Raw genomic sequence first — 13262 nt, 5'->3', positions numbered from 1 at the left:
GGAAATATATGAGATTGCCTGGGGAACTATTGTGCTGGTCTCTATAGGATGGATGACCCATGAAGCTGTTGTATCTGGCTCACTAGGGGAAATCGTCAGAGTTGGAACAATTGAACTGGCTTCTGCTCCAGGATGGGTGACCCATGAGGCTGTGGTATCCATGACAGCTGGGGAGACAGTTGGAGTTGTAGTAACGATGCTTGTCTCTGTCCCAGAACTGGTGACTAGTGAAGTCATCATCTCTGACACACTAGATGAGATAGTTGGTATTGGAGAGGCTGAACTAGTCTGTGCCCCAGGATGGGTGGTCTTTGGTTCACCAGGAGAAAGAGTCATACTGGTGTCTTCCCTGGAACTAGTGACCAGTGATGTGACCACTCCTTGTACTCCAGCTGAAACACTTGGGGTTGGTGTAACTGAACTGGCTTCTGCCTCAGGACTTGTGGCTGTTGGTGTGGTATCTGTTTCACTGTGGGAAAGACCAGGTGTTGCCTCAGGAACTGTTGTGCTGGTCTCCACAGGATGGGTGATCTGTGAGGCAGTTGTATTTGGCTCACTAGAGGACACATTCTGAATTGAAATAGTGGAATTTGTCTGTGTCCCAGGATGGGTGACCAATGAGGCTGTGGTCTCTGGTTCACTAGGAGAAAGAGTCAGAGTTGAAATAGCATTACTGGTTTCTGTCCTAGAACTAGTGACCAGTGAGGTCACCACCTCTGATACATCAGGCAAAATATTTAATGTTGGAACAGCTGAACTGGCTTCTGTCTCTGAACTGCTGGCTAAAGAAGGTGTGGTAAGTGATTCCCTGTGGGAAAGACTGGAGGTTGTCCTGGGAACTGTTGTGCTGGTCTCTGCAGCCCTTGAAGTTGCCTCTGGCTCAGATGAGGATTCAGTTAGTGTTGGAAAAGTTGTCCTGGTTTCTGTCCCAGAACTAGAGATCAGTGAGGTCACCGTATCTGCTATACCAGGTGAGATACTTGTTGCTGGGCTGGTTGAACTGACTTCTATCCTAGGAATAATGGTTGTTGAAGGTCTGGTGTCTGACTCATTATGGGTAAGATGAGGGGTTGTCCTGGGAACTGTTGTGCTGGTCTCTGCAGGATGAGTTACCCATGAAGCTGTTGCCTCTGGATTATGTGAGGACTCAGTCCATGTTGAAAGCATTGTCTTGGTGCCTGTCCCAGAACTAGTGACCAGTGTGGTCACCCCTCCTGCTACTCGAGGTGAAACACTTGGAGCAGTTGAACCAGCTTCTGTCCCAGGACTGGTGACCATTGAAGGTATAGTATTTGATTCACTATGGGAAATATTGAGGGCTGTCCTGGGAACTGCTGTGCTGGCCCCTGTAGAATGAGTTACCCATGTGATTGTTGTTTCTGGCTTACGTAAAGACTCAGTCGGTGTTGAAAGAGTTGTACTGGTGCTTGCCCCAGAACTAGTGACCAGTGAGGTCACCACCCCTGGTATATCAGGTGAAATATTAAATGTTGGAACAGCTGAAATGGCTTCTGTCCCTGAACTGCTGGCTAAAGAAGTTGTGGTAAGTGATTCCCTGTGGGAAAGACTGGAGGTTGTCCTGGGAACTGTTGTGCTGGTCTCTGCAGCCCTTGAAGTTGCCTCTGGCTCAGATGAGGATTCAGTTAGTGTTGGAAAAGTTGTTCTGGTTTCTGTCCCAGAACTAGAGATCAGTGAGGTCAGTGTATCTGCTATACCAGGTGAGATACTTGTTCCTGGGCTGGTTGAACTGACTTCTATCCTAGGAATAATGGTTGTTGAAGGTCTGGTGTCTGACTCATTATGGGCAAGATGAGGGGTTGTCCTGAGAACTGTTGTGCTGGTCTCTGCAGGATGAGTTACCCATGAAGCTGTTGCCTCTGGATTATGTGAGGACTCAGTCCATGTTGAAAGCATTGTCTTGGTGCCTGTCCCAGAACTAGTGACCAGTGTGGTCACCCCTCCTGCTACTCGAGGTGAAACACTTGGAGCAGTTGAACCAGCTTCTGTCCCAGGACTGGTGACCATTGAAGGTATAGTATTTGATTCACTATGGGAAATATCGAGGGCTGTCCTGGGAACTGCTGTGCTGGCCCCTGTAGAATGAGTTACCCATGTGATTGTTGTTTCTGGCTTACGTAAAGACTCAGTTGGTGTTGAAAGAGTTGTACTGATACCTGCCCCAGAACTAGTGACCAGTGAGGTCACCATATCTGCTACACCAGATGAGATCCTTGTTGCTGGACCAGTTGAACTGACTTCTGCCCCAGGAATGGTGGCCATTGAAAGTGTGGTATCTGACTCACCATGGGAAAAACTTGGGGTTGTCCTGGGAATGGGTGTTCTTGTCTCCGTATGATGGGTGACCAATGATATTGTGTCTAGGTCACCAGGAGAAATAGTCATACTCTGAACAGCTAAGCTGGCTTCTGCTCCCAAACTAGTATCTAGTGAGGTCACCGGTTCTGACACACTTGGCGAAACAGCCAGAGTTGGAGTGGAATAACTGGTCTGTGCCCCAGGATGGGTGACCCTTGAGGCTGTGGGCTCTGGTTCATCTGGGGAATCAGTCAGAGTTGGAGTAAACATACTTGTCTCTGCCTGAGGACTAGAAGCCAATGAAGTCACCATATCTGATATGCCAGGAGACACAACTGACGTTGGAACAAGTGAGTCAACTTCTGCCCCCAAACTGGTGGCTATTGAGAGTGTGGTATCTGATTCACTATGGAAAATATTCAGAGTTGTCTTGGACATAGTTGGAGTGGTCTCTGCAGGATGGATGGCCCAAGAGGCTGTTGTATCTGGCTCACCAGTGGTAACAGTCAGAGGTTGAACAGCTGCATACGTCCCTGCCTCAGAATGGGGCGCCAGCGAGGCTGTGGTCTCTGATTCTCTATTAAAAACAGATGGGACTGTTCCAGGTACTGTTATACTGGTCTCTGACCCAAGTCCAGTGGCCAATGAGGCTGCACCCCCTGGAAGATCACGGGAAACATCTGCAGTCGTGATGCTCATTCCTGTTGTGCTTGTGCTGGCTGTTCTCCCTGCTGTCTTCAGGAGAGCCTGTGTTTCTGAAGTAGGAGTAGAGATTCTGTTGGTTAGAGCGGCTGTGGAGGTGGTCTTCAGAGCTGTGGAGGTGGTCTCCAGAGCTGTGGAGGTTGTCTTCTGAGCTGCGGAGGTGGTCTTCTGAGCTGTGGGCTTCTGAGCTGTGGTTCAGAGCTGTGGAGGTGGTCTTCTGAGCTGTGGAGGTGGTCTTCAGAGCTGTGGAGGTGGTCTTCTGAGCTGTGGAGGTGGTCTTCAGAGCTGTGGAGGTGGTCTTCTGAGCTGTGGAGGTGGTCTTCAGAGCTGTGGAGGTGGTCTTCTGAGCTGTGGTCTTCTGAGCTGTGGAGGTGGTCTTCAGAGCTGTGGAGGTGGTCTTCAGAGCTGTGGTCTTCTGAGCTGCAGTGGTAGTCTCTGTTCTTTTTGACCCTTCCGTGTGCAGTCCTGTAAAATGAGGGATGGACACATGATTTGGATAAAATGATTACTCTTAGTGAATTGGCGATAGTTTTTGTTTTCCATATAAGGAAAGGGGAGGAATTTTTCTTAATTACTACTGCCTGGAATGCATCTGGGATGATTTTGGAATGGAAAAAATGATTGCAATCAGTATTTGGCTCTGTTATCTGTCTCATAACTTCTCCTCTTAGGGCATCCACATTCACATATCCAGTGTGATTTTTTTTGTTTTTGTTTTTATGAGAATTTTTTTTTTTTTTTGCTATAGGGTGCATGTGCTCTCTAGAAAGATAGAGACAGAGAGACAGAAAGCAAGAAATCACCCCCCAGGGGGGATGGTCACACCACAATCCCTTCTCCTCCATTCTCTTCTTGGGCAGGTATGCACACATGCCCAGTGTGAGTTTAAGCCACTGGGTCCAGGACTTGAACTGTGGTCAACTACATGGGAGTCTGGGAGTCCAGTGATGTAGCCATTATGCTATCTGCTGGTCCCGTGCCCAGTGTGATTTTTAAGCCACTGAGTCCAGGATTTAAACCACAGAGTTGGCCATGTGGGATGCATCCTTTAGTCACAACACCATCTGCTGCTCCCTCTGACACATTCTTTAGAGAAAGTTTCACAAAACATATTCTCTCTGGGAACCAGCAGTTAGAGTGATGGCTATGTCGCTGGACTCTCACGTAGTCGACTGTGGTTTGCGTCAAGGAGAACGGAGGAGAAGGGATTATGACATGGCCAATCCCCTGTAAGGGTGATTTCTCACTTTCTCTCTCTGTCTTTGTCTCTCTCCAGCAAGCACATGTGCCCTACAGCCAAAAGGGGGGAAAAAAGAAAAGAAAAAAAAAAAAGAAAGAGAGAAAAAAAGAAAGCACTCTCCAGTCACACTGCAAAACCCTTTCCTGTAATTCTCTATCCCGTCAGGATCCTAGACACTCAGGCACCTTGCATGGAAGTTGCCAGGGTCAGAACTCAAACCTTAGTTAGCCATGTGGGATCTGGCTTCCTCTGCACAGCACATAACTGCTGCACTATGGGCCCAGCCCCATTATTTCCTTCTTTTTTTAAAAAAATATTATTTATTTTATTTTATTTATTCATTCATTTATTTTTAATTTGACAGAGAGAGACATGGGGGCGAGGGGTGAGTGAGAAAGCAAGCCGCCAGGTCTAGGACTCAAACCCTGGTCAGCCATGTGGGAGTGTTCAGCATCTTAACCACCGTGCCACCTGCTGGTCCCCACATTACCTCTTTTTAAAGTTACGTCATAATTTCAGCCAGTAGGTGGGATGGTGATTAAGCTGCTAGACTCCCACACAGCTAGTTGCGGTTTGAGTCCTGGACCAGGCAACTTGCTTTCTCACTCTCTCTCTCTCACTCTCTCTGGGGAGTGCATGTACCTTGTAGCAAATTAAAAATAATAGTAATGATAAATAAGATTAAATAAATAATCCTTTTTAAAAATGTTGCATCATGGGACCAGCAGTTGATGTAATGGCTATGTTGCTAGACTCCATGTAGTCGATAGCAGTTTGAGTCCCGTACCTGGTGGCTTAAACACACCAGGCACTTGTGCATGCATGCCCAAGATCCTGAGAGGAGAGTAGAGGAGAAGGGATTGCAGCATGGCCATCCTCCCTGGGGGGTAATTTCTTGCTTTCTGTCTCTCTCTGTCTTTCTGGTGAGTGCATGCACCCTATAGCAAAAACCTCTCAAAAAAAAATGTTGCATCATAATTATTTTGTTTCTTTGCTGTTCCTCCTACTGAACCCAGCATTCCATGGATGCGATGCTGAAATATTTTCATCTGTGCATGTTCAGTTTTTTACCAGTATCTCTGACACATACTAAGAAGCATTTTCAGAATTAAGTTAAACTGGGTTAAATTTGTGAAGTGGCATATCCAACCCTGAACTAAATGCATTCATCATGCTGTGAGAAGTGGCAGCATACACCTGGCAGCCATTAGACAGATATCCGACTTAGATAGGGAGACCCGTGACAGCTACATATGATTCTCTCTCTAAAGAAAATAAGCATTTTATCTGTCTGGGACAAGAAATAGGCCAGAATTTGCATTAATAGGAAGTAAACAATTTTTACAATTATTCATTGTATTTATTCATTGTTATTATTATTATTGCTCTTATATTTGATGAGAGAGAGAGAGAGAGAGAGAGAAAGTGAGAAAGCAAGCCACCAGGTCCTGGACTCAAACAGCGGTCAGCCATGTGGAATCCAGCACCCCAACCACCATGCCACCTGCCAGCCTGGGGAAGTAATATTGAACCTACCTTTTGGACTGGCAGATGATGTGAATGCCAGAGGGCCCTTGTCTGGTCTTGCAGTGCGTCTATGCCCTGCTTCATTGGGTATCTTTGTGATACGTTCCACAATGCCATCTGTTCCTATGGGTGAGAGTGGGGAAGAAAACTGGGTAACTCACCTCACTCAGGAGAACATTGTCTAAAAGCGTCCACTGAACTGATTTTACCTCTTTTCAAGTTCACACAAGTTCATCTGTGAGAACTTGAGCCAGGATTATATGATGTGAGTAGCTATCTCTGTTCCCAGATACATCCATTTACCCATAGATTCATCCATCCTTCCTTTCATCCATTCCCAGATCATATATTCTCCATTCTTCCTTCCTCCTACCTTCCATTCTTTTCATCTTTGCTCCCTTCTTTCCTCCTTGTCTCAATCTTTACTTCATTTCATTTCCACACTTACTTTCTTCATTCTCTCTTATTTATTATTCCTTCTCTATGGTCACTGGAAAAGTTATGACATATTTTTGCATGGAAAAGTGTGTCATAACTTTTCCCATAGTCCAGTACATCCTCCATTCCATTCACCCATCTCTCCATTCTTCCTTTTATCCATGTATCCATCTTCTTAACATCCCATTTATTTTTTTTAACTGAATATCCATTACTGAGTCATGTTTTAAGTCTTGGATCAATGGGCACCAATGTGTCTAATGTTCTTGAGACTTGTTAAAGCTAGTTGAAGGCCAAAGTAACCGTCTTTAAATATTGTCTAGTGAAGCAGGTGCTGGAATAGTTGAAGGCTACTTTGGATTTGTATTCAGTACAAAAGTTAGTGCCAAATTCATCCCTTTCTGAGGAATGGAATTCCCAGGTTATTGTCCTCATCTACTGACCTCTTGAAAGTGGTGTTTCTTCTCCTAGGTTTTTGGGTCCTTCCCACATCAAAAGTACCAGAAAGTACATTGTCTTCTCAATTTTTATTCACTCACCTTTTAATTTCATTTCTCCCTTGCTTTTGACTTTTATTCTCAATATGGAAACATATTGAACTCAAAGACGGAAGCCCTTCTTTGAAAGGTTCTGTATCTATGAATAATTTTAGCAGTTTTGCTGGTCCTCTACACCTCACCAATACTCCCTTCACTAGAAGTCCTGAGACTCTTCATGCTCCCAAAGCACTTACCAACTTCATTTCAACTTGGCTGTTCTGCCACACTTGACAAAACTTACCATTTCTCTTTCCTGAAAATGTCCCTCTTATGGCTTCTGTTATGCTAGAAACTCTTGGTTTTCCTTCTACCTCTCCAGCTTTTCCTACTTAGTCTAATGGTTAAAAGCATGAGATTCCTAGATTCACACAGTTTGAGTTATCTTAGCTCTGTTGCCTACTAGCTTTATGACCTTGAGAAAATTACTTACCTTGTCTCAATATCCTCCTCATCAAAAAATAGGCTTATAATAGTCCCTACTTCAAATAATGTTACAATGAGGATTCAATAACTTATGAAAATAGCACTTGACACAGGATAAGTGCTGTATAAGCATTTGCTGTTGGTATTATTATCATCATCATAACTAGTAGTAATTGGCACATCCATCTTGGTACTATAATTATTCAGCTATAGTTGTTTCTCAGTATCTGTGAGGGGTTGATTCCAGAACTCCCCATGCGTACCTAACTCTGCAGATGCTCAAGTTCCTCATATATTGGGTCATCAGAAAAGTCATAATGCTTTTTACATAGAAAAACAGAAAAAAAACATGACTTTTCCTGACCCAATAAAATGGTGTAATATGTGCTTATAATCTATGCACATCCTTTCATGTATTTTAAATAATCTCTAGATTACTTAATATCTAAAACAATGCAAATGCTATGTAAATTGTTTTCTTTTTTCTGTATCATTTAGGGAATAATGAAAAAACAAAAACTGTACTCAGTACAGACACAATCGCTATAGGCCTAACTACATAGTACACATTAATAACTATATAAGCAGTGGTGGTTGGTTGAATACATACTTGGTTGAATCCATGGATGTGGAACCCATGGATACAAAGAACCAACTATACTTGATTATTTTTCATTTGTTTTGTTTTTGCAAAGTCTGGCCTAGTTTCTGGAACTGAAGTTAGATCAACAAATCTTTTCTAAAAGAATTTCTGGTGTAGAAATAAACTCCTAATTAATTAATGTTTTTTTCTCTCTTAGGAAAGGGCCGTATTCTATGAGCCCCCAAGAATGGGAATATAGGGGCTTTGGATCCTTACTTGTCAAATGTGTTGAGAGAGGATGAACTTGGGAAGCACTTGTCACTGTTCCTAAGTCAACACTCTCTGTCATTCTGGGATGTGAAATGGATGATAAAGATGTCTTCGCTGGCTGGGTCGAAGTCTCCAAAGCAGGACTGACCACAATCATAGGTTTTTCAGTGGTGCTACTCTCTGTCCCAAGACGAGTATCAACTGTATGTGGGGTAGCTGGAAAGAAAGTAATCCCATGGACGACTGGGTTGGTTGAAGAGTCTGTAGGAATAGAGGTTGAAGCAGGGAGTGGTATTGAAGCCGAGGAATGTAGGCTCTCTGTCGTGGTGGACATGGTAGCATCCCCACGCCTTGATTCTGTCCTAGAAGGTGGACTACCGGTAAAGAAAGTTGAGCTGGTCCCTGGAAATCCAATTGTAGCGGATGAAGTCATGGCCTCTGACAGAGAAGGCACCAATGTGTCAGCAAAAATAGTCTCAGCTGAAGGTGACACATCTGTGCTCAAGTGATGAGTACTTTCTGGTACAGGTGTAGTGAGTTCAAATTCCGGGAAGGAGGTTGCTGCTGTGGACCCTGCAGTAGATGGAGAATCATAAAAGTGGGTGACTGATCCCCCTGGAGTTTCAATATATTGTGAAGATGGAGGCTGCTCTGGGGCTGATGTTTTCAGAGAGGAGGTGACAGTAGCCTTGGAACTCTGCAACAGGTAAGTGGACACAGGAGATGAAGGTGTATTTGTTGGTGTAGCTGAGCTGGTTACGAGGGATATACTAGTATCCTTTAATCCAGAAGTCAGATAAGGAAGTGTCTCTGCCTCAAAACTTTTGGTCTCAAAATAGGAAGCTATTGATGTGGAACTAGAGATCTCTCCTGTGGAGGAGGCAGTTCCCATTGGATATGTAGTTCTAGGTGGCTCAGAGTAGGTTGGAACAGGGGAATGCAATTTATGCCCAGAGGTGGTGGTCACCATATTGGTCATTGCTGTGTTTGAGGAAAGATACATTTTCTCTGTATCAGTGGTGACTTTAGAGGTAGCTAGCATTTCAGCTGAGGTACTGCTCAAATATGGAAGTAAACTAGTTCCAGATTCTGGGCTGCTACGCAATTCGTCTGTGGTCTTCAGCAGGCCAGAGGTGAGCTGTGAAGTCACAGGAAGAGAAGAGGAGAGTCTACTCTCTAGTAATGAGGAGGAAACAGAAGACGGTGAAGTCATGACAGGTAAAGATGGCAATGATGAGGAAGAGCTGGTTTCTCCTACAGAGTGAGAGCTTGTCCATGTCACATCCTCGGGACCTCTGTGCATAAGAGAAGTCATCTCAGAGTATGGAAGTTTCTGAGTCACAGCTGAGTGGGCTCCTGACCAGGATGGTGTGATGGATGTGGCCAAGGTAAGGGTACTCTGTGATGTAATTCCAGGAGGACCTCTTTGGGTGTTGGTGGTGGTGATTTCTGCAGATTCTGTCAGAACAGAGGAAGAAGACAGACTAGGGATGGTTTGTGCAGAAATATCTAGTGGCATTGTGGACTGAGAAGGGACTGTGATGGATGACCCACTAGAAGATGTAACTTCATCCCTGGAGCCAATAGAACTAGTACCAGCTAGCACTTCAGGAAGGATAGTACTAGTCTCTGTGACTGAGTTGGTGACTTCAGAAGTGCCTGAATCCTTGACTGCAGAGGTTAGATAGAAATTTGATTCTGTCAGAGTCTGCCTAGTCTCAGAGAAGGCAGGAGTTAATGTAGAAGCAGTTGTATTCCCCATGGTAAAGGGGGTAATCATTAAAGATGTGGTTTGGGATGGCTCTGAATCACCTGGGATGAAGGAGTGTGATTTATGTCCAGCATCAGTGGTCTCCATATCGATCACTTCTGTGTTTGTGGAAGGATGCACTGGATTGGTATCAACAGAGTCTTCAGAAGTGGCCAGGACTTCAACTGAGCTGCTGCTCAAATTTGGAATCAAACCAGTTCCCAGTTCTGGGCTGGTGTTAAACATATCTGTGGTCTTCACTAGACTAGATGTGAGATGTGAAGCTGCAGGAAGAGGAGAGAAAGGACTGCTCTTTGGAATTGGGGAGGTCCCAGGAGAATGTGAGACCATGGCAGGTAATGTCAGTGGGGAAGAGGCAGAGCTTGTCTCTTCCACAGAGGGAGGGTTCGGTGAAAATAAATTCTTGGTACTTCTGCTCCTGACAGTAGATATCTCTGAGTGTGCAAACCCTTCAGTCAGAGTTGATGGAATCCTTTCCCAGGAGGTTGTGGTTGACATGTCCCTAGTAAGGGTTTTCTGTGTTGTAGCCCCAGGAGGACCTGTTTGGGTGCTGGAGGTCATTTCTCCAGATTCCATCACAGTGGCAGAAGTGGGTAGCTTAGTGATCAATCCAGAGAGGATGTGTGGTGATTTCGTGAATTGAGCTGAGCCAGAGATGGATGTTCTGCTGAAAGACATGACTTCTGTACTGGAGATCTTAGTAGTAGCACCCGTGGGTACTTTAGAAAGGACAGTGCTTGTTTCTGTCGATGAGCTGATATCCTGAGAGGTTTTGGTCTCCCATAAGCCAGTGGTCATAAAAGAAGATGTTGCATCATCTATCCTTGTAGTCTCAAACGAAGCTGGCATTGAGGTGGGAAGAGGAGTTGCTCTTAGGGTAGAGGCACTAACCATTGGAGTTGTGGTTTGGTATAGCTCTGAGTTAACTAAGAGGGAAGAAGGTGATTCATGTCCAGAACTGGTAGTTCCCACTTTGTTCCCTTCTATCTTTGTGGAAGGATACATTTTCTCTGTATCTGTGGTATCTTCAGAAGTGGCCACAGTCTCGCCTGATGTGCTACCCAGATTTGGAGATGAAGTGGTTATAGGTACTAAGCTTGTGCCTGACATAACTGTGGTTTTTAGTGTACCAGAGGTGAAAAGTGATGTTGCGTGAAGAGAGGAAGGGCTTCCCTCTGGTAATGCAGAGGGAATATGAGAAGGTGGAATGGCTGCAGGCGAAGACAGCAGGGAAGGAGAGCTGTTTTGTTCCACAGGGGAAGAGCTTGTCTGTGACACATCTTCAGGGACTTTACTGAAGAGAGTGGTCACATCTGTGTGTGAAAATCGTTGAGTCATCACTGAATGGATTGGTTCCACTGTGGTTATGGTTGGTGTGTCCCTGGTGTGTGTAGCCTGTGGTGTAGCCCCATGAAGACCTGTTTTGGTGGTGATAGTCATTTCTGTAGATTCTGTCATAATAGGAGACAGAGAGACAGTGGAGATCATCTCGGTGATGTTTGGTGATGGTGAAGACTGAACAGGGGAAGTGATGGATGTTCTGCTAGAGGAGATGACTTCTGCTTTGGAGGCCTTGGTCATAGCAACACTGGACACTTCATAAAGAACAGTGCTTATCTCAGTGATTGAGCTTGTGTCTTTGGAAGTGCTGGTTTCCTTCTGTTCAGGAGTCATGAAAGAAGTTGTCTGAATTTCGATCCCTGTAGTCTCAGAGAATCTAGGGGCTGTTGAAGAAACTGAGATGTCCCCCATAGTGGTGGTAGTGACTATTGGTGGTGTGATGTGGGATGACTCTGAGTGAGTTGAAAAAGTAGAATGGGAATCACTTACTGAGTTGGTGGTCCCCATTCTGGTCACTGGTGTGTTTAAGGAAGTATGAATTGTCTCTACATCTTTGACCACTTCTGAAGGGGTCAGTGTCTCATCTGAGCTAGTACTCAAACCTTGTGGTAAGCTGGTGACAGGTTTTAAGCTTGTGTCCAACATGTCTGTGGTCTTCGCCAGTCCAGAGGTAGGAATCATTGTCAAAGCAACAGGAGAAGAGAGACTGTGCCCTTGTGGTGTAGAAGCAACAGGATAAGGTGAGGTTGTGACTTGTAGAGGTGCTTGTGAAAATGGAGAGTTGGTGTCTTCCAGAGAGCGATGTCTTGTTGATAATGCTTCCGTAGGACTTGTACTCATCAAGGTGGTCATCTCTGAGTGTGGTAATCTCTGTGTCAATGATGAGTGGGTTTGTGACCAGGAGGCTGTGCTTGATGTGTCCACTGCTAGGGATCCATGGGATGTCGCTCCAAGAGAACTTGTTTGGGTGTTGAGGGACATTTCTGTAGATTCTAACATGATAGGAGAAGTGGACACTGTGGTGATCATTTTAGTGGAGATGTCTGGAGATGTTGTGGACTCAGAAGGGAAATTGATGCTTGTTCCACTAGGAATGTCTTCTTCCATCGAGACCTGAGTGGTAGCACCAGTGGGTACTTTGTAAAGTACAGTGCTTGCCTCTATGAATGAGCTTGTATCGGGGGAGGTGCTGGTCTCCCTCAGTCCTGAGGTCATGAAGGAAGCTGTATTAATTTCAAATCTTGCAGTCTCAGATAATCTAGGCCTTGATGAAGAAACCAAGGTGTTTCCCATAGAGTGGGTAGTGACCATTGGTGGTGTGGCTTGGGATGACTCCGAGTCAGCTGAGACAGAAGAAGGGGAATCATCTGCTGATCTGGTGGTCCCCATACTGGTCACTGGTGTAGTTAAGGAAGTATGAATTATCTCCATGTCTTTGATCATTTCTGAAGTGACCAGTGTCTCATCTGAGATAGTGCTCAAATCTTGTGGTAAGCTGGTGGCAGGTTTTAAGCTTGTGTCCAACATGTCTGTGGTCTTCACCAGTCCAGAGGTGAGACCTGTTGTTAAAGCCACAGGAAATGAGGGACTGTGCCCTTGTGATGTAGAAACAACAGGATAAGGTGAGGTTGTGGCATGGATAGGTGCTAAGGAATAGAGAGAGCTGGTTTCTTCAGCAGAGGGAGTGTTCATCGATGATATTTCCTGAGGACTTCTGCTCATAAGAGTGGCCATCTCTGAATGGGGTAATGTGTCAGTCACTGCCAGATGAGTTTCTGATGAGAAGGTTGTTGTAGGTGTGTACATGGTATGAATACCTGGTGATGTAGCCTCAGGGGGAATTAATTGTGTCGTACTGGTTATTTCCATAGGTTCTATCATCACAGAAGAGGTAGGGAGCTGAGTGATTGCTCCTGTCTGGATATCTGGAGATGTCATATGGTGATCAGAGCCAGGGAATGATGTTCTGCCAGAGAAGATGTTTTCTGTCTTGAAGACCTCAGTTGTAGCACCAGTGGGCAACTTGTGAAGCACAGTGCTTTTCTCTGTGGATGTGCTGACCTCTTGAGTGGTGCTGGTTTCACTCATTCCAGGAGTCAGGGCAAGAGTTTT

At 45.1% G+C, this 13262-nt stretch overlaps 1 protein-coding gene across 1 annotated transcript in view; it reads right to left on the bottom strand.

The window, feature by feature from the left end:
• Nucleotides 1-13262, bottom strand: part of MUC16 (mucin 16, cell surface associated) — a 126597-nt gene that overhangs the window by 63956 nt on the left and 49379 nt on the right. Inside the window, 7 exon segments of the mRNA XM_027774819.1 lie at nucleotides 36-119; nucleotides 339-448; nucleotides 617-1285; nucleotides 1373-3162; nucleotides 3443-3483; nucleotides 5795-5908; nucleotides 8045-13262. The exon segment at nucleotides 8045-13262 is cut by the window's right edge and continues 18 nt beyond it. Of these exon segments, the coding sequence (XP_027630620.1) occupies nucleotides 36-119; nucleotides 339-448; nucleotides 617-1285; nucleotides 1373-3162; nucleotides 3443-3483; nucleotides 5795-5908; nucleotides 8045-13262 (8026 nt within the window).

This window comes from Tupaia chinensis, unplaced genomic scaffold, assembly GCF_000334495.1.
Source record: "Tupaia chinensis unplaced genomic scaffold, TupChi_1.0 Scaffold000482_1, whole genome shotgun sequence".
In the NCBI taxonomy this organism is placed as follows: domain Eukaryota; kingdom Metazoa; phylum Chordata; class Mammalia; order Scandentia; family Tupaiidae; genus Tupaia; species Tupaia belangeri.
This window is presented reverse-complemented; position numbering and strand designations above follow the sequence as displayed.